Source organism: Muntiacus reevesi, chromosome 2, assembly GCF_963930625.1.
Source record: "Muntiacus reevesi chromosome 2, mMunRee1.1, whole genome shotgun sequence".
NCBI classification, from domain to species: domain Eukaryota; kingdom Metazoa; phylum Chordata; class Mammalia; order Artiodactyla; family Cervidae; genus Muntiacus; species Muntiacus reevesi.
In genome coordinates, this window is record NC_089250.1 from 196,313,411 (window position 1) to 196,333,741 (window position 20,331).

The 20,331-nt window shown below is 43.3% G+C and overlaps 1 protein-coding gene across 1 annotated transcript in view; it reads right to left on the reverse strand.

The window, feature by feature from the left end:
- Positions 1–1,534: 1,534 nt before the first annotated feature.
- GPR139 (G protein-coupled receptor 139) overlaps positions 1,535–20,331 on the reverse strand; it is a 43,257-nt gene continuing 24,460 nt past the window's right edge. The window contains exon 2 of the mRNA XM_065920310.1: positions 1,535–2,469. Coding sequence (XP_065776382.1) covers positions 1,535–2,469 — 935 coding nt within the window. The remainder of the gene's footprint in view (positions 2,470–20,331) is intronic.

The window sequence follows — 20,331 nt, forward strand, 5'->3', positions numbered from 1 at the left end:
AGTAAAAATCCAGCCCGAGGAGCCAAGTGTTTCAACTGGACTCTGCTTTTTGTTGGGTCACCAAATATATCAAACAATTCCAAAATCATGTTGTAATACTTCTTTCAGAACAGGGATAACTTCAAATACTGGGAATCTGGGAGAAGGTTAAAAAAAAAAAACTGAGAAAAATTCCAGCATAGATTTTTCTTTCAATACACATCATGGGGTACACAGGAGCCTAATGTATTCAAGTCTGTGTGTATGCACACATGAGTGGTAATTCCCAGGGAAACCTCCATTAATTGTACCCTAGAACTGTTCTTGCCTTGTCCAGGCAAGGGCAGAATAAATAAATTCATATTTTATTATTTTGCAAAGGATCTGGGTTAGATAGCATCATTGAAAACTGGAAGCACCCTTTGAGCCATATGCATCAAAGGGCAGACATGCAGACAACATGGGCACCTTCCCATCACCATTTGTGGCCAAATGGCAAAGTCAGCTGGACTGTGGGGTGGAGCTGAGACTGCCTCCCTTCACACCTGGAGAGCTATAGTTCCTGACCCTCGAAAATTAAATCCAGTTCAAAAGTCACTTCAAATAAAACAGTTTGGTGAGGGCTTCAGCAAGCAGGGTGGCAGGGTTGGCAACTCTACACATAAAGGCTTCTCCAGGAAGCTTGAGTGCCACGGCAACAAGAAGCTATTTCAGTAAAGAGATCATACACATCATACACAGCTGACTCAAGGGTGGATTGAAACAATGGCAAGAGTGGGCTTATTTTTTGTTTTCTGGGCTCAAGAATTCCTCCTATGGCCCTGCACGCCAGGGTTGTTTTGGAGGTGTTAGATAAAACCTATACATCATGGCAAATAGAAAGACTGCATCTTAGACCCTTGAAGGTCTGAGGGTCATGGTTATGTTGGTTTGGAGCATTTTCACAGAAACTCTGGCCAGAGTTTGTGCAAGATTCAATCCTCCCCTGCCCCCTCAGTGTCATTCTGCAGATAGGTATGTCAGGGCCACTTCAAGACCAAAACCCTCCCTAGGACAAAGGGAGCCCTTGGAAAATTCCCAAATTGGTCTGCATTGTTAGCTGCTGGTAACAACACAGGGAAATGATGGATGACCTCAGTTCTTGGAAGAAGAGTGTGGGCTCAGCTATGTGCTACTGTGGCTTGATGTGTCACATAAATGAGCAGTTCCCAATGACTGTGGATGATACCAAGCATAAGTCCATAGACTATGTCTCTCTGGTGTGTCCTTACAGGCCACAGGAGAATGACACAACCTCCAATGACATCTTCAAACTGGTAGAGATTTTTGCCGTCTACATGACTTGGTGGAAACAAATGCATAAATGAAAACAAGATTCAAGCTTTTGTTGTTTTTCTCCTCCATCTTTTCTCATCTACCAGTCTGAAAGTTGCTCAGTCTGTGGAGATAGGAAATCAGGTTAGCACTCTTAAGGAGAGCTCTTCAGCCACAGGATGGGCCACATTCCCATCTGGAAATGGATTATGCAGAGGCACTAGGCGCCAAACCTATGGGGTCATGGGGATACTTTTATAGGTTTTCCATTTTTGTCATATTGGTACACCAGCATCTTGATACAGTGTGAGTTGGCCGGTGAGATCCAGGGGCTACTTGTTATGGAAAAGTTATGGTTGGTGTAGAACTGGACGGGTTGCTTCTGGCACTTGAAGAAGGCCTTGAGAGTAGCGGCCGCCATGGTGCGGAACCGCTTGCTGATGAAGCAGTAGAGGAAGAAGTTGATGGCCGTGTTCAGAAGGGCCAGCATGTTGGCCACATCGGACATGATGTGCACCAGCCAGGGGTTCTGGATGGGCGCCCCATAAAGGTGGTAGAGGATCATGATGATGCGTGGAGCCCAGAGCGTGGCAAAGATGGAGGTGATGGTAAACAAGATGGCCGTGGTCTTCCCCGTGGAGTAGCCGCGGAGGCGAAAATTGCTCTTCCTCCTGAGCTTGTACACAATGATTGAGTTCAGGATGAAGAAGATGGAACAGGGTACCAAGTACACAGTGAAGCAGTGAATCCAGATAAGGACGTGATGAACGGAGGTGCTGACGTAATCTTCAGTCCAGAGGTTGGGCCACCAGTAGTAGGGGATGCTGGTCAGGAAGCAGGTGACGTAAACACTCACGATGACTTTCCGGGTGCGGGCTGGGTAGGAGACCGTGTGGTACTTGAGCGGGTGGCATACTGCGATATACCGGTCAATAGTTAATGGAACAGTAATCCAAATGGAAGTGTGGATGGATGAGAATTCCAGCACTTCTATGATCTTGTCGGGTACCTGAGGCATCTGCATGTTCAGGATGAAATCTTCCAATAGGAAGTCCACGAACACAATGAAAAAGAGGACCAAGATGTCAGCAGCAGCAAGTGCCAAAAGATAGTTGTACGAAGACTTCTGTCTCCTAGCCACCAGCTGAGACAGGATGATCACGGTTAGGATATTTGCTGTGGAGAGAAGAGAATCTGGTTTACATCTGAAGCAAGATGACTTCATTGGTTACTAGGGGCCCCTTAGGAATAGGGTATTGGGCACTCCCATGGAAATCAAGGGGACTGAACCCATGTTCTTGAGGGAAACCTCTGTACTGCAGTTGCATCTCATACAAACATCTTGATACTATTTTGACCAAATTTCAAGTTCACATTGTGCTTTATCTGTCCTCACATAGTCATGACAGTGGTGCTGCTGTTGTCCTCACTTCAGAAATGAAACTGAGGCTCAGAGAACTTAAGGAACTTGCTTCGAGTCAAAAGTTAGTAATTCACGGTGACAGGAACCAAACTCAGATCCCCTAATCCTTAATTCTGTGCTCTTTCTTTTGTCTGACTGCAAGGAGGATATGGGGCTGGAATGGCGTTTTCTGTGCTCAGGCAGGAGATTGGACTATATGTCCTCTTAAGAATCTTTAGAACTTAGATTTTAAGACCTTTCCTTTGTAAGTGGGTTTAGAATGGAGAAGGTTATGACCTTTAGATTATTTTTAAAATAAATTATATATATTTTAGAATAAGTAGTCTACACACAGGGCACATAATTAAAGTTAAAAGCAGAGAAATGTAAAATTTCCTTCCACTCTTATTCTCCAACCCAATTACCCTTCCCTCAGGGTAATCATAGTTAAATAATTAGTGCTTTACATGTCTGTGTAATACATATGTATATAGTTTTGCAAAAAGAGTAGCAATATATTTTTCTGGGGATCAGAATTGTTTTGAAATGCATCCACATAATTTCTGATCAATTTTAAGAAGCAAATGTCTCTCTGAATAAGATACATCTGGCAAGTCATTACAGACTCATTCTAAAAGGATATCCCAATGGATAACATCTGAAAGTCATTCTACACTTTCATTAACTCATAACCAACTCTGAAATTTGAACATGGTTAATCATATTTTGCAAACAAGGGTCTCAGAGAATTTATGTCCCTTGTTTGAAGTGCAGTGGCAAGGCTGGTATCCAGGGCTGTCTTTCTTGCATGCATCTTTAAAGTTATTTCACAATAGTTCACAAGTGAAAATGTCTTTGATATACATAACCTGGTGTATTCATCACTCAGATTAAACAAATGTTAACATCCTGCCACATATGCTTTAGTTTTTTTTTTAAAAGAAGAAATGATGCTATAGATGTAGTTGAAGTCTTTGAAATTGTTCCAGCTCATCTTTTCCTTCTCCTATTCCCTCCCTAGAGACAGCCACAGTGCTGTCGTCTCTAGGGCCACGTTTGCATAATCTTAACTTTCTTTTATGCAGAACCTGCCACTCTACATGGGGATGTTTTTCACTCAACAAGATGCTTTTGAGATCTATTTTTATTGATACATGGAGATCTGTTTCACTCATCTTAATGACTATAGAGCAATTCCATTAATAAATTTGCCACAATTTATTCATTCACTTATACATAGACATATTTATGCATATACAAACTTATGTCTATACATGTCTCTATGTACATATACACATACTACATAGACATATACATCTACCTGTCTATAGTGTATATGTATACTGCCATATTATATAGACATTTATATATGTGTATATATATATACACACACACACATTTAAACTGGTTTCAGGATTTTGCTCTTTCAATCTGCTATAGTTAATACCTTGACACGACTCTCTGTGAGAGGTAGCTACGTGTGAGAGTTTCTCTCAGGTAGTATACACATATTAGAAGTGTGTTTACTATGTTTCAGAGTACTTGCACCATCGTCTTTACCAGATATTTCTACACTGCTCTGTAGAGTGGTTTTACTAATCTGCACTCCCAGCAGTAGCGTATGAGAGTTCCGGTGGCTCCATAACCTCTGTACTTGGAACTTTTGTCAGGCTTTTGATTGTTTGTTTAAGTCTGTGCTGTCCTTGTTCTTGTTCAAAACACCTTGAAATAACATTTGGAAGTGGTGGAGAGTTAAGGTGCCAGTTATATTAATTATCCGATATTCAAACCCAGGACTAATACCCAAGCTCGAAACCATGTGATAATATCGATACTTCTAAGCAGGGGTGGGAGTACCATGCAGGTATGCTACACCCTGTATAATAAAGAAAAATTATAAGTAAACTTTAAGTCAACACCTAAGAAAAGAAGCCCATTAAAGCAAAATCTTTGTACTGTTAATCCTGAAATTTCAAATATTTACTTATCCAGCTTTGTCTGACTTTATGGCGTATCAAGTTCCACTTTGTTTCCAGCCAGAGAAAAGTGATTCCTGTTCTCTAGGTTGCCTCTGACTTAGAAAAGTGCCATTGTTTCTCAGAACCTCTTTTTTCCATTCATTAAATAATGCCCACACTCTCTCTCATATCTCTGCTCTGCTCCCGACTTATAAGGGGAGACAGAATGAATAAATGCTGAGGTCTCCCCAGAAAAAAATGTTATACAGTCATCCTTTAGTATCCACAGGGTATTGGTTCCAGGACCCTCCTGTGACTCCAAAATCTGCCAGTGCTCAAGTCCTGTATATAAAATTGTAGAGTACAGATGGCTCTCTGACTCTGTGGGTTCCCATTTATAAATACAGAGAGCTGATTGTATATATTCTGCAGAGAGTGACTCTTCACCACCATCTCTTACTTCTTCATTGAAACCTATTTGTTGTGTAGTGCTAAAAATTTTCCATAACCAAACTCTTTAAAATTATTCAAGCTCCATCTAATTAATGCTTTAAGCCAGGCAAGTCATCAGCTCCAAATGAAATTGCCAGCTATTCATATTTGACATTTCCTTAAGTTCATAGCAACTGCGTCTCTCAAGAAACTAACCCACAGCCATTGAGTTTCCCATTTCTTTCATGCAGGTAGATTTGCCCCCAAGGCAACATCAAGAACACTTAAGACATCCTTGGGATGAGAGAGATGTGTGAGCCACAGAGACCCAGAGGGGAATGGAACAGTGCCTGTGTATTGATTTTCTGAAAAAGAAATGAGAAGGTAGAATTTTCAGCTCTTAAGGTTTGACATTTACTATAATTCCTCACATTGAAAAATCCTTTCATTTCCACTGTGACAGTTTTTTTTCCCCAAAGAAAAGGAGTGGTGTTGACAGGGCCTGTGTGTATTTATAAAGGTTGAATAAGCGAAGGAACCCGAGTCATCACCGCCTGAAATTCCATTTCTTAGTTTTTTTCTCAAACTAACTGGCCCAAGAATCTGTTGTGTGGAAACCCAACCAAATCCCACCCAAGCAAGTCCCCATGGACTTCATGATCAAAATGTCAATGCTTCTAAAAAACAAATCCTTTCTGTCAATGTTGTCTTTGGACAGGTTTAAACTCCTGCGTAATACAAAGCCCACGTCTTGTGATTGCAAAGCTTCTTGGTTATATTATTGGGGGAATTCATTTCCTATACTTCGCAGCTTACCATACTCAAATTTGAGAAGATTTGGGGAACAGCTAAAAGAACAACACAGGTCGGACTGTCAGATCCCACACTGGATGGTTGACTGGAGCAGAGGGGAAGGGTCAAGGTCTTCCTGAGGTATTTTCTATGTCTACGAGGACCAAGAGTACCTTCAGATTCCTCAGAAGAGCCCTGACTGGGAGTTCTGAGTTTACATCTCTTAATTCTGCTACATGTCTCTTTTTTTTTGGTCTTTGAAAATTATTTTTTTTTTCAGTTATAAAAGCAAAATATACTTGTAAAATTAAACAAATCAGTGTATAATAATATTATTATCTCACTTTTATTGAGCATTTATTTTTAAGCATCTTATACACAATACTTCAATTTAATCTTTACAACCACGCTATGAGGTCATAACAGTTATCTGAAAGCTTTGAGGCTCAGAGAGGCTATAAGTAACTTGTTTGAGGTCACAGAGAAAGTGAGTGGTGAGCCAGGACAGCCAGGCTTTTTGTCTCCTGTGTTTGTACATTTAACTATTACATCAGACACTGGAAAGTGAAAGTCTGTCCAAATCCCATTTTTTAGAAACATTACGATATCTAATTGCTTCGATGACCCTCAGTGAATCACCTCCTGGTATTCATGCCTTTATGTAGTCTCTTCCTTTTGATTCAGAGTTGGTCCCGTAACTCACTTTTAACCAGTAGACGATTGTGGGAGTGACACTGCACAACCAGACTGTAAGTTTTTCAAAAGAAAACTGGTTTGGGGACGCTCTATCTTGGAGTCCAACTGTGAGAAGTCCATGTCACTTGCAGAGGCTGTGTGTTGGGACTCTGAAAACCGCAGGTGAGTTCATAGCTGACATCCAACATCAGTTGTCATGTGAGTGAGCACTCTTGGATGTCCAGCTCAATGGAACCCCCGAAAACTGCAGTCCCAGCTGCCCCTCTGCTGCAACTGCTAGAGACCCCAAGCAAGAGCCATCCAGCTGAGCCCAGTCAGCCTAAGAACCAGGACAAATAATCCTAAACTGTTGTGTTAAGGATCTAAGTACTGGTTTACAATAGTTTACGATGCTGCAACCAGAACAGAGGTTAACCATTTGGCATTTGTTTCTCCAGGATATTTATATGCCTATAACTATAAATATAATTAGTAATATGATCATCACCACAAAATGAGATCATACACCAATACTGTTGTGCAAGCTGGTGTTTTTTTTTTTTTTTAAATTAGAAATTAGAATTTTCCTATGTCAACAATATTCATGAAATACTCACCTATGGCTGGACAGTCCTTATGTTATTATTTTGGCCACTACAGAGCTTCATTAAACATCTTTGCATATTTCTGTAGAATATGTTCTCCAAAGTAGAAATGCTGGTTTAAAGGATGACACATTTTTTTTTTCTTCCCCTCTCTCTCCTTCCCTTCCATTCTCCCTTTTCCCTTCCTTCCACCCTCCTTCCCTCCCTGTCTGTCTCCTCTTTTCCTAAAGACAGCTAATAGAATTTGTAAGAAGGAAAGGAGCTCAAGTTGAAGCTACAAAAACATTTAGGTTAGACATCAAAGAGCATTCTCTGACTGCAGTGGCAGTTATGTGAATGAGAGCAGGCCACTGATACCAAAGCTGTTTGGTCCATGCAGGTCTTCCAAAAAGAATAGAGAGTTGTGTATTTGGGCTGATTAAATTCCTGGGATTACCTTCTACAAATCCTCTCTCTCTCTGCATCCTAAATCATGTTCTTGTGAATTTCCAAAAAGAGAACCATTCAACCCTTTCAGCCACCATTCCCTGTGACTTAAATGAATCCCCCCCACTTCAGATGCCCATCTTTTGCACTAGAAGAGGCAGTCCTCATGTCTTCCAGATACAGCAGGACCTCCTGACATTCTGTGCAATTCCAGTGGTGTTATTTATGTGGCTGCTGGAAGGTACCTCAAGGACAGATTTTTAGGAAAAGCAATTTCCAAGTCCCGCAAGCAAGAAATCAGCACCGTTCTTGTTTAGATCAGCTGTGGGGGCTGAATTGTGTGAATGGACATCACCTCTTTTGGGCTGTCACTTCCCTTGCTGTTATCTTTTCAATTACATATCTTGGAGTGGAGAAAGGGGAAACAAAATGATGCTAGCTCTGGAAGCCTGAACCAAGTTGCTGCTACTGCCCCGGTTCCCCTGTGGTGGGGAGGGCACCAGCTTGCTGCGTCTAGAGGAGCCAGAAGTGGAAGGAGGCATTGTTTCCATTGCATCTGCCCCACCCACGGTGCAGAGCATCCGGTGTGTAGTGGTGGGTGATGGGGCTCAGAGCTACACAACTGATGCCTTCTCCAAGGAGTACAGCTCCGCAGTGTTTGATGATTACAGTGCTCTGAGGGCATGGTGGGCCCAAACCTGTGGGATGCAGGGCCAGGAGGAGTACGACCCTCTTGCACACTCTCCCACCCTTAGACCAATGTCTTTGTCATCTGTGCCCCCACTGCAGAGAATGTGTGGCATCAGTGGCATCCAGAAGTGTGTTACCACTACCCGGAGGTGCCCAGCCTCCTGGTGGATATCAGGGAAGACCCGAGAGCCCAGCCTGTTACCTGTGGCTCCTCAAGGAGCAGAGCAGACCCACACTGTGTGCTATGAGGACGGCTCAACTTGGTGGCAGGACAGCACTCAGTTTGGGACACCCCCCACCTCTAATGAGTTGTGCCTTGAGTGCCCCAGCTGAGCCTAAAGGGCAATTCTGAAACCCCTGGGGGGTGTTTCCTGAATGCCTTTAAAAGAGGCCCACAGGGCTTTGGGCTCTGCCCCACTCTGCTTGGGAACACCAGGTATTCTTGAGAGCTCAAGCCCAAGCAGAAGCAGCCCATGCCTCTCCCCATTTTCCTACACAGACATTGCTTCCTAGGTGCTGTGTCCTCTCAGATTAAGAGCTCTCAGCTGTCTCGTCCTTAACTGCTCCCTCAGTGCTCTTCAAACTCTTCCCTGCTCAAGATGCTCTCTCCTTTCCCCAAAGAAGGGGCCACAAAACCCAAGGAAAACAAATGCACCCTAACCTACCCCCACATGCCCAGGCTGCTTCTGCATATGCTGACTGACTCTGCCCCCACCCCTTCTGGACCTTTCCTACCCCATCAGCATCAAGAGAATCTCCTGTCTCCAGTGGAGGTGGGGTGGTGGGGAAGATGATGCTGACAAGACTTGGTATTCAGTTTTTTTGACCTCTGTGGATGGTGTCAGGAGGTCTTCAGGAGGTTGTGCCCTCCTGAGGGTTCCTAGGAGAGGAGCAGGGGAGGGTTTCCCAACCCCAGGCACTGCCTGCTGGCCAGTGGCCATCCTTGTTTCCTGTTGTTCCACTTGCTCCAGGGCAGAAGCCAGGGAATGTGGAATGTCCTTCCTGAAGTTGGTTGTTAGAGGCATGAACCTGACTGTGGCTGGTGGAGTGGAGATCAGGCAGTGGGGCCCCACCTCAGAGGAAGGTAATCCTTGAGAGATGCCTTCAAGGTTCCTGGAAGGGCCGTTTGTTCCTTTCGCTCTTTGCAGGCTAAACATTGCAAATCATAGTGGAAGAAGTTATGAAGTAGAGTGATTAATCTCCCTGAGCCTCAGTTCCTACATCTGTGAATTTGGCATCAATATAAATGGTACCATCATAGACTTGTTAGGTAGTTAGAATAGGAAACAGGAATTCAGAATGGCAGTGGCTAAAAGACAAGGAAGGGAAAAGCCCACAAAAATAGAACAAAGGAAGGTCTGAGGACTGGAGTGAGGACCTCAGGTAAAACAAAAAACACTCCTGGCTAGCCCAGTTTACGTAGATCAGGCCCGGGGCAGGGCAGGGGGAAAACATATAAAAAAAGAAGCCAAAGGGCTGGGGGGGTCTCTCCCTCTCTCTTCCTCTCTTTCCTGCACAATGGGGCACTCTTCTCTTGGCGTCTTTGGGTCAACATGCCCTCACGTGCCGAGGATGGATTTTCCTGCTATTATCTAAATAAAATAGAGCTGTAACATGGAGCTGTAACACTGATTTGTCTAAGAGCTGTAACACGGTCCGTTCGAGACCTGAGAGCTATAACATGGTCTGTCCAAGACCCGAGAGCTGTGACACGCTGAGGGCTTTAAGGCCCATCACTCCAAATCTTGGTTGTGATGAGACAGAACCGAGGAGCATACACTCGCCTGACAGACTGATAGAAAGATAGAGGAAATAAAGTGTGTAAAATGCTCCCAGAACATGGTGAGCACTCTGTAAATGTTAGTTGTTACTTTTCATACCTGGCCTGAACACACAGTTCAGTTCAGCAGACAATATTGAACTGGAGGCCAGACCTCGTGCTGGAAGTGGAGCTGAATAGGAGAGAGTCTGAGCTCTCAGCGAATCCATAGCAGAGTCCCATTTACCTCTATGGATCATTCCAGGCATTACAATCCTGTCACCTTATCTGAAAATTCTTCATTCCTAATCCCTCTAGCTGCATCTGTATTTCACCTTCAACCTCCTCTTTGTTTCTCTGTTTGGTGGAGAAAAAACATTGTGCTTTACTACTTGATGATTCAGTTGTCTCTTACATTCTCTGAAACAGCCTTTGTTCTTTTTAAATTCTTGTTATTATTTTGATAGCCCTTTAATTTTCTTTGTAACTTTACTATCATGCCCTTCACTGTTATACTATTTGTCGCCACATTTAGCATTTGGATATTCTTTTCAAAGTTGAATCAGTGTTTCCTGCTTTCTTTGAATCACTCTAGGATCTCATGCCTAGAGTGAGAGCACAGCTTGAGGCATGGATGACAGAAATATTAAATCTTCAATTGATTGGTCGGGGCTGCTGGGCACCATATTGAAATTTTTCCCAAAGCCACACCTGTTTTTGGTAGTGCTGTGATGGATTGGTGATGTCTGCCATCATGGGGGGAAGAAAAAAACCTGTTGTGGAGATTTGCCATGAGGAAGTCTTAGGACCTGGATCCATGGTGCAGCTTTCCTTTCCCTCAGAACTTAAGGAAATAGTCATTTCCGGTGTTGACCAGGACTAGTTGGGACCTAGCAAGACAACCCACTCCAATATTCTTGCCTGGAGAATCTCATGGACAGAGGAGCCTGGCGGGCTATAGTCCATGGGGTCACAAGAGTCGGACACGACTTAGCGACTAAGCCACCACCAACCAAGTCTGCCTTTGCAGTTGCCTAGCCAGCAAGAGCTAAGATGGCTGCCACCCCAGGCCAGTCTGATTCAGGGCAGTGGGGAGAAGGGAGTCAGCATCTAGGCCAAGGGCCAATCAGTTGGCCTTCTCTTGACAATAAAATTGATTCTGGCTTTTTGACCAGGGGCAGCTTCTTTGGATAGCCACGACAACTACTAGATTCTTAACTGGGAAACCACATTCAAGTTGGCAATCGACTCAAATGTTTTCAAGCCACACTTCTCAGTGCCAAGCTTCATTTTCTTATGACTGCCATATATTGAGCATCTACTATGTGCTGGGTGGCTTTGTATAGATGAGATGATTTTATGAGATATGCTGATGAACATTTTTACTTTCAAAGTTATGCATTTAATTTAAATGGTATTATAGGACTTCACTTTCACTTTTCACTTTTATGCATTAGAGAAGGAAATGGCAACCCACTCCAGTGTTCTTGCCTGGAGAATCCCAGGGATGGGATCGCACAGAGTCAGACACGACTGAAGTGACTTAGCAGGAGCAGCAGCAGAGGAATGTTATTTTTCCATTTAGGGCAGTGATAAAAGCCTGTGCATAAAATAACTTTATTTAAAAATTGAGTTGATTTAGAGAAGTATATAAAATGGCAGTGCGAGCATTCTCTGATCTCCATTTTACAAATGAGGAGAAACTAATATAAAGAAAGGGTGAGCCACCTGCCCAAGATGGCACAGCTGGGAAGTCTAAGAATCATTTCGAGAGCACTTGATGGTGCCATTCTGGGTCAAGTTTTGTACCAAGGGAAGGATGCAGCTGTGTTTTCTCAGCTTTGGGGCTTTTGTCACAGAGACACACGTGGGCAGGGCTTGAGGTGACTGGCCAGAAAACACAGAGCAGAAGAGTTATCAGAAAGGATGGGCTTGGGTTAAAGTGAGAGGCATGAATTTTGGAGTCTGGAGGAGCTGGGTTAGTGCTCCAGATCCTCACATTTCTCACTGGCACTCTTGGGCAAGTAAATTCAGGGGGAAATTGATAAATGAGGGTAACAGTGGTGTCTGGTTCAGAAGGCTATTTTGAGGATTGGAGGGAATCACACACAGATAAAGCTCTTGGCATGGTGCCTGGAACAGGGAGAGCGTGTGGTAAGTGGTCTCCGTTAGTGTCTTTGAGTGTGATGACCAGTCCTGTGATGGCGACAAACTGAACCAAGCAAAAGCCTGATGCAGAGGCAACCGCACAAACCTAGGTGGGGCTTCTCCCGGTAAAATTCTTGAAGTTTGGAGAACTGGCTCTGGAAGAGACCTCTGACTCACTTTTCACATTCGGTCACTGAAACTGTCCTTCAGGTTGCTGTATGTTACATATGAAAGTTAAGAGAGTAAACCCTAAGAGTTCTCATCACAAGGAAAACTATTTTTGTTTCTTTTTCTGCTTTCTTTTCTTCATGTATTGCATCTGTATGAGATGACGGATGTCAACTAAACTTATTGGAGTAATCATTTCATAATATATGTCAGTCAGTCATCATACTGTACACCTTATGCTTATGCAGTGATGTATGCCAATGATATCTTGATAAAACTGAAAAAAGAAAGCATCCTTAGCCTTTCCAATTTTGTTAGGAGCCCCCTTGGGATTAGACTGAGTTCTCACATAGACACTTGTGTGCTCCTGGACAAGTCACTTCCCTTCTCAGAGCCTCAATTTCCAGATCTGCAAAGTGAGCCAATTAGTAAAGCAATAATTTAAAAAATAGTATCATAGCTCTCATTTGGTAAAGATGGGCAGAGGTTTAATAGGTACACAGGGAAGGGCTGCCAGAGAGTGTGAACAGTATGTGCCAAGGCAAAGAGAAGGAAAAAGAAAGATCCCTCACCATCCTCTCAGGGCAGCTAACAGTTATTGAGTGTTTACTGTGTGTCAGGCCCCGAGCTCAGCTCTTCATATACATGAAGGATATTTCATGTCTATAATATCAAACATTATCTAATATTAAATATCCAAGAGGGCTTCCCGAGTGGGCTCAGATAGTAAAGAATCTGGCCACAATGTAGGAAACCTGGGTTCAATTCCTGAGTTGGGAAGATCCCCTGGAGAACAGAATGTCAACCCACTCCAGAATTCTTGCCTGGAAAATTATATGGACAGAGGATCCTGGCAGGCTACAGTCCATGGGATTGCAAAGAGTCAGACATGACTGAGTGACTAACACTTTCACTTTCAAATATCCAATATACAATATTTGCTAATAAAGTAGGTACTCTTTTCATCCCTTTTTATGGATGAGAGAGACTGAGGCTCAGAGGGTGAAGAAGTTGACTGAAGTTGGATGCAAAAGTGTCAAATGCCTCTTCCAGTTCTTCCACTCACACAGATCTGTAATACAAGGGCTGAGCATATGCAGTAATAATTGGGACATTTATTAATAAAGATTCCCTTTATCAGGCACTTGCTATTGTGGCTCACTTGTTAGAGTTTTTACTGGAATCAAATTTAATCCTCACACAACATTAGGAGATAGATACTATTTATTGATAGGCCCATTATAGAGTTGAGAACACGGAGGCTCAGTGGGTTAAGAGACTGGCCCAGATTAGATATCAAATGTGTGCTGGATCTAAGGCTCAAAAACAATTTATTAGACTTTAGAGTCCATTTAATGGACCTGCTCATTCAGTTTCTTCCATCATTAGCTCGAGGGAACTGACCATTAAGTAGAAATGGGTCAATTCTTTCTTCGTTTCTTTATGTTTTTTTTAACAGTGAGTATCAGCTGGCATGTATATGGCATGAGGTAGCTGAGGGAAAAATTCCCTACAGAGGATTTGTAAGTCCTTCAAGAATACTCACCAATTGGTATAGCCACTATGGGGAATGGTATGGAGGTTCCTTAAAAAACTAAAAATTGAGTAGTGCCACTTCTGGGCATATATCCAGAGAAAAACATGATCCAAAAGGGTACATGCACCCTAATGTTCATTGCAACACTGTTTACAGTAGCCAAGACATGGACGCAACCTAAATGTCCATCAACAGAGGGATGGATAAAGAAGATGTAGCACATATATACAATGAGATATTACTCTGCCATTAGAAAGAATGAAATAGAGTCAACATGAATGACCTAGAGATTAGAGATGGTCATACTAAGTGCTGAGTCACTTCAATCATGTCTGACTCTTTGTGACCCCATGGACTGTGGCCCATGAGGCTCCTCTGCCCATGGGATTTTTCAGGCAACAATACTGGAGTGAGTTGCCATTTCCTCCTCCAGAAGATCTTCCCAACCCAGAGATTGAACCCAGGTCTCTTACATCTCCTGCATTGGCAGGTGGATTCTTTACACTTAGCACACCTGGGAAGCCCTGAGATTGTCATACTGAGTGAAGTAAATCAGTCAGAGAAGGCAAAATATCATATGACATTCCTTATATGTGGAATCTAAAAAGGAATGATATTGGAAGAGTCAATATTGTCAAAATGGCTATTCTACCCAAAGCAATCTATAGATTCAATGCAATCCCTATCAAGCTACCAATGGTATTTTTCACAGAACTAGAACAAATAATTTCACAATTTGTATGGAAATACAAAAAACCTCAAATAGCCAAAGTAATCTTGAGAAAGAAGAATGGAACTGGAGGAATCAACCCGCCTGACTTCAGACTCTACTACAAAGCCACAGTCATCAAGACAGTGTGGTACTGGCACAAAGACAGAAATATAGACCAATGGAACAGAATAGAAAGCCCAGAGATAAATCCATGAACCTATGGACACCTTATCTTTGACAAAGGAGGCAAGGATATACAATGGAAAAAAGACAACCTCTTCAACAAGTGGTGCTGGGAAAACTGGTCAACCACTTGTAAAAGAATGAAACTAGAACACTTTCTAACACCATACACAAAAATAAACTCAAAATGGATTAAAGATCTAAATGTAAGACCAGAAACTATAAAACTCCTAGAGGAGAACATAGGCAAAACACTCTCCGACATGAATCACAGCAGGATCCTCTATGATCCACCTCCCAGAATATTGGAAATAAAAGCAGAAATAAACAAATGGGACTTAATGAAACTTAAAAGCTTTTTCACAACAAAAGAAACTATAAGTAAGGTGAAAAGACAGCCTTCAGATTGGGAGAAAATAATAGCAAATGAAGCAACAGACAAAGGATTAATCTCAAAAATATACAAGCAACTCCTGCAGCTCAATTCCAGAAAAATAAATGACCCAATCAAAAAATGGGCCAAAGAACTAAACAGACATTTATCCAAAGAGGACATACAGATGGCTGGCAAACACATGAAAAGATGCTCAACATCACTCATTATCAGAGAAATGCAAATCAAAACTACAACGAGGTACCATTACACGCCAGTCAGGATGGCTGCTATCCAAAAGTCTACAAGCAATAAATGCTGGAGAGGATGTGGAGAAAAGGGAACCTTCTTACACTGTTTGTGGGAATGCAAGCTAGTACAGCCACTATGGAGAACAGTGTGGAGATTTCTTAAAAAACTGGAAATAGAACTGCCATATGACCCAGCAATCCCACTCTTGGGCATACATACTGAGGAAACCAGATCTGAAAGAGACACGTGCACCCCAATGTTCATTGCAACACTATTTATAATAGCCAGGACATGGAAGCAACCTAGATGCCCATCAGCAGACGAATGGATAAGGAAGCTGTGGTACATATACACCATGGAATATTACTCAGCCATTAAAAAGAATTCATTTGAATCAGTTCTAATGAGATGGATGAAACTGGAGCCCATTATACGGAGTGAAGTAAGCCAGAAAGATAAAGATCATTACAGCATACTAACACAAATATATATGGAATTTAGAAAGATGGTAATGATAACCCTATATGCAAAACAGAAAAAGAGACACAGATGTACAGAACAGACTTTTGGACTCTGTGGGAGAAGGCGAGGGTGGGATATTTCGAGAGAAGAGCATGTATATTATCTATGGTGAAACAGATCACCAGCCCAGGTGGGATGCATGAGATAGGTGCTTGGGTCAGGTGCACTGGGAGGACCCAGGGGAATCGGGTGGGGAGGGGAGGTGGGAGGGGGGATCGGGATGGGGAATACATGTAACTCCATGGCTGATTCATGTCAATGTATGACAAAACCCACTGCAATGTTGCGAAGTAATTAGCCTCCAACTAATAAAAAAATCAATAAATTAAAAAAATGTAAAAAAAAAAAAAAAAAAAAGGAATGATACAAATGAACTTACAAAATAGAAAGGGACTCATAGACTTAAGGAAGAAACACGGTTGCCAGGGGGAAAGATGGGGAGGGAGGGATAGGGAGTTTGGGATGGACATGTACACACTGCTGTATTGAAAATGGATAACCAACGAGGACATACTGCATAGCACATGGAACTCTGCTCAATGATATGTAGTAGCCTGGATGGGAAGGGAGTTTGGGGGAGAATGGAAACAGGTATACATATAGCTGAATCCTTTCACTGTTCACTGAAACTATCACAACATTGTTAACTGGCTATACCCCAATACAAAGTAAGAAGTTTTTTTTTTTTTTTTTAAAGAACACCTACCACTCCCAACCCCTGGGAATAAGCAAGGATAAAGAGACAGGGGTTTCATCTCTGCCTCTGAGAGTTTAATTTGTTCCTTTAAGTATAAGGCATATGACTGGGGCCCTCTCCATGACTCCTCCAGATATGGAATGGTGCTCACATCAGCTAATCCTCCCTGGGATTCACCCTAGGTACTTGCCGCTGGTGGCTGCTGTGTGCACAGGATGCTCATTTAACTTGACAGTTTTGTGGACCCAGAGTGATGGTCACTGGGTGTCAGGGGACCAACAGGAAATCAGAGGCTTCTGGGCTCTTCATCTGGAGTTCACTCGGGTGTCAGAGGCTAATTGTGGCTCCGCTCAGGTTGTCACTGTTTGATTAAACATCTTGCACTAAGCACCATCCATCTGTCTCCCAGTGGCTGCTGGGGGTAGGTATTTGCAGCTATGGGCAAATTTCTTATCAATCATGCATATAAAACAGCCAGTATGAAAGCTTCATTCCTGTTGCCTGTCTTCTTCCATGCAGTCAAGGACAATGGGACAATTAAAGCAGGCTGGCACACATTTACTCATTTCACAAACACTTACCCTGTGCCAGGCAGTGGGCCACGCACTGCACATGCAGTGCTGTGCAAACACAGAGGTGGAATGAGTCCACAAGGGGCTTATGATCTATTTTAACCAAGTAGAGGTCTGTTCTGCTACCTACTAGCTCTGAGGCCTTAAGTGAATCACACGTTTCTCTGAACCTTTTCTCATTCAAAAAGCATGTGCTGGGCAGGTGTTATGTGGCATTCTGAGGCTGCTGGAATGGGGAGGCAAGTCTCTCTCCACTGGCAAGTGAGGCAGAAGGGGAATGAGGTTGCATGACTGAGAAGCGAGTGTGACCCAGGGAGCCCAGGCATTTTCTTGGGCCCACAGGGAGAAAATGGGAATGAATTCTGACTTTGGGGCCTGGGAAAGCTGCATGAACGTGTGAAGAGCACTGCCTGAGCAAAGGAAATGGGGCCACAGGTGACCCAGTCAAGAACGAGGAACATAATAGATAAATTAAACAAATAATTCTTCAGCTAATAACCCAAGCTGTCTTTCTAGCCTGAAGGCTCTCTTCCCAGGGGCCATTTCCTAGGGACAGCCGGTTGCCTTGCAGCCAAAGCCAAGTATAACCTGCAGCAATCAGCTGTCTACTTCGCACCTCCAGCTGCTTTCTAGTATAAGGTCTGCATCAAATGTCTCCAAGTTATGAGAAGGAAAAGCAATACCATACGATGCCAAGAAACAAATCCCACTCACTAGGATAACAAAAGTCCCAGGACATGGTGTAAAGGTTAATCTACTTACCCAGGGTTCCATTGCTATAGATACCACCAACACTGACCACAACTCCTACGACCACTTTGATGATTTGGGAGGCACTTCAGGGACTCTCAGTGTCATCCCAGAATGAAAAGAGGCAAAGAGTAAAGATTCTGGAGACTTGCTGCTAGGGTGCAAACCTGCTTCTACCACATTCTAGCTGTGTGACCTTGGACAATTTACTTAACCTCTCTGAGCTTCAGCTGGTACATCTATGTAAAAGATAATGATACAGTACAGGCTTTTGTGAGCATTAAATGAATTAATACATGGAGAGTGCATGGTACCATATAGGCCATATAATTTTAACACCGTAACTATTAGGTTAGAAGTCCAGAAGGGCAGGAAGTGTATTTGCTTATTACCATTAACACATTGCCAACCTCTTACACAGTCCCAGGTATATGGTTGTTGTTTAGTCACTAAGTTGTGTCTGGCTCTTTTGACCCCATGTACTGTAACTCGGGCTTCCCAGGTGGCTTAGTGGGTAAAGAACCTGCCTGCCAATGCAGGAGACACAAGAGACCTGGGTTCAGCCCCTCAGTAGGGAAGATCCCCTTGAGGAGGGCATGGCAACCCACTCCAGTATTCTTGCCTAGAGAATCCCCATGAACAGAGGAGCCTGGTGGGCTACAGGCCATTGGGTCACATAGAGTTGGACTCAACGGCAGTGACTTAGCATGCATGTACTGTAACCCACCAGGCTCCTCTGTCCATGGGATTTCCCAGGCAAGAATATGAGTGGGTTGCCATTTCCTTTTCCAGGGGATCTTCCCGACCCAGAGATCCAACCTGCATCTCCTGCATTGGCAGGTGGATTCTTTACCACTGACCCATGAAAGAAGCCCTAGGCATATGGTAGGTGCTCTAACCATCTGTTGAATGAATGCAGGAATGAATGATTATGAATGTAGATTAATATGGCATTGAAGACATGCAGGAAAGGGCTTTGTCATAGTTTTGAACAGATTGGAATGTTGCTAAGTGTTTACTGTGGAAAATAAGTCAGGTGATGTGATCAAGGGTAATTGGAAATTAATTTAGTGTTCAGTGGGAGAGAGATTTTTTTTTTTTTTTTGAGAGGGGTCTTTTAAAGACTATCAGCTTCTCCACGTTTTGTGCCAGAATCTTCCATGTGAATCCAATTTCAGTTCAATATAAATTTAGTGATGCCTAACCATGTGCCAAGCCTGGATTAGTCTCTAAGGAGTACAAGACCCTGGGCTCAGGGTGCTGAGATCTTACTGAATAAGTCATCCCAAGGCAGCATGAGGAGTCATTCAAACTCCTTGCTCCCTTCAATGACTATGCCATGGTGCATAAACTCAGATGGCACAAGACACCAGGCAGATGACATCAATGTGTGAGGTGAGCCTGCAGGGGCCTTTAGTCAGCTCCCTGGCTTATATCCCCTTTCAAGAAAGCAGCCGTTGTTCAGTTTCACCTAGTGGTTTTCCTGATGCTGGGAAAGATTGCAGGCAGGAGAGTGGGGAGACAGAAGACGAGAGGGTTGGATGGCATCATTGACTCAATGGACATTAGTTTGAATAAACTCCAGGAGATAGTAAAGGACAGGGAAGCATGGTGTGCTGCAGTCCATGGGGTTGCAAAGAGTCAGACATGACTGAGAAACTGAACACCAGCAAGTGGTTTCCCGAAGGGAATGCCAGCCAACTGTGGCTGTGCCAGTTGCTCAGTCATGTCCGACTCTTTGCAACCCCATGGACTGCAGCATGCCAGGCTCCTCTGTCCATGGGATTTTCTAGGCAAGAATACTGTAGTGGGCTGCCATTTCTGTTTCCAGGGGATCCTTCTGACCCAGGGGTCAAACTGCCGGTGGATTCTTTACCATTCCTTACCACAGGGAAGCCAACTGTGGCTGGGTCATCCAATATTTCAAGATAGACTTGCAAGCAATACACATATACACAAACACACAGAGTGACCCATGGGTCTCAGATTTGAGGCCTCTGCTCTATAGCAAAATCCCGTGTCTTTGCACAAACAACCAGATACCTTCTATATCATTAGCACCCTTCTGCATCCCATGCAAATGCTCTTCACTTTATGAGCTGTTGCCCCAGTGTGCAGTGCTTTTTCCTAGCTTTGTAGCACACGATGGGCTAATTCTTCTGCCTGGAATCCTTTCCCTGCCTATACCACTTTTGCCTGGCAGACTTTTTATTTTTAAAGCCTTTCTTGTCCTCAATGCACTGAGGTAAGCACCTTATTGGATAGAGTATTTAGAACCTTTTTATCATGATCTCCTTCAAAGTCTTTATCATCCATTAACCGGGAGTCTCTGGGAGGCAGAGACTATATTTTTTTTCTGTGAATCTCGGGGGTCTATCACTGGGC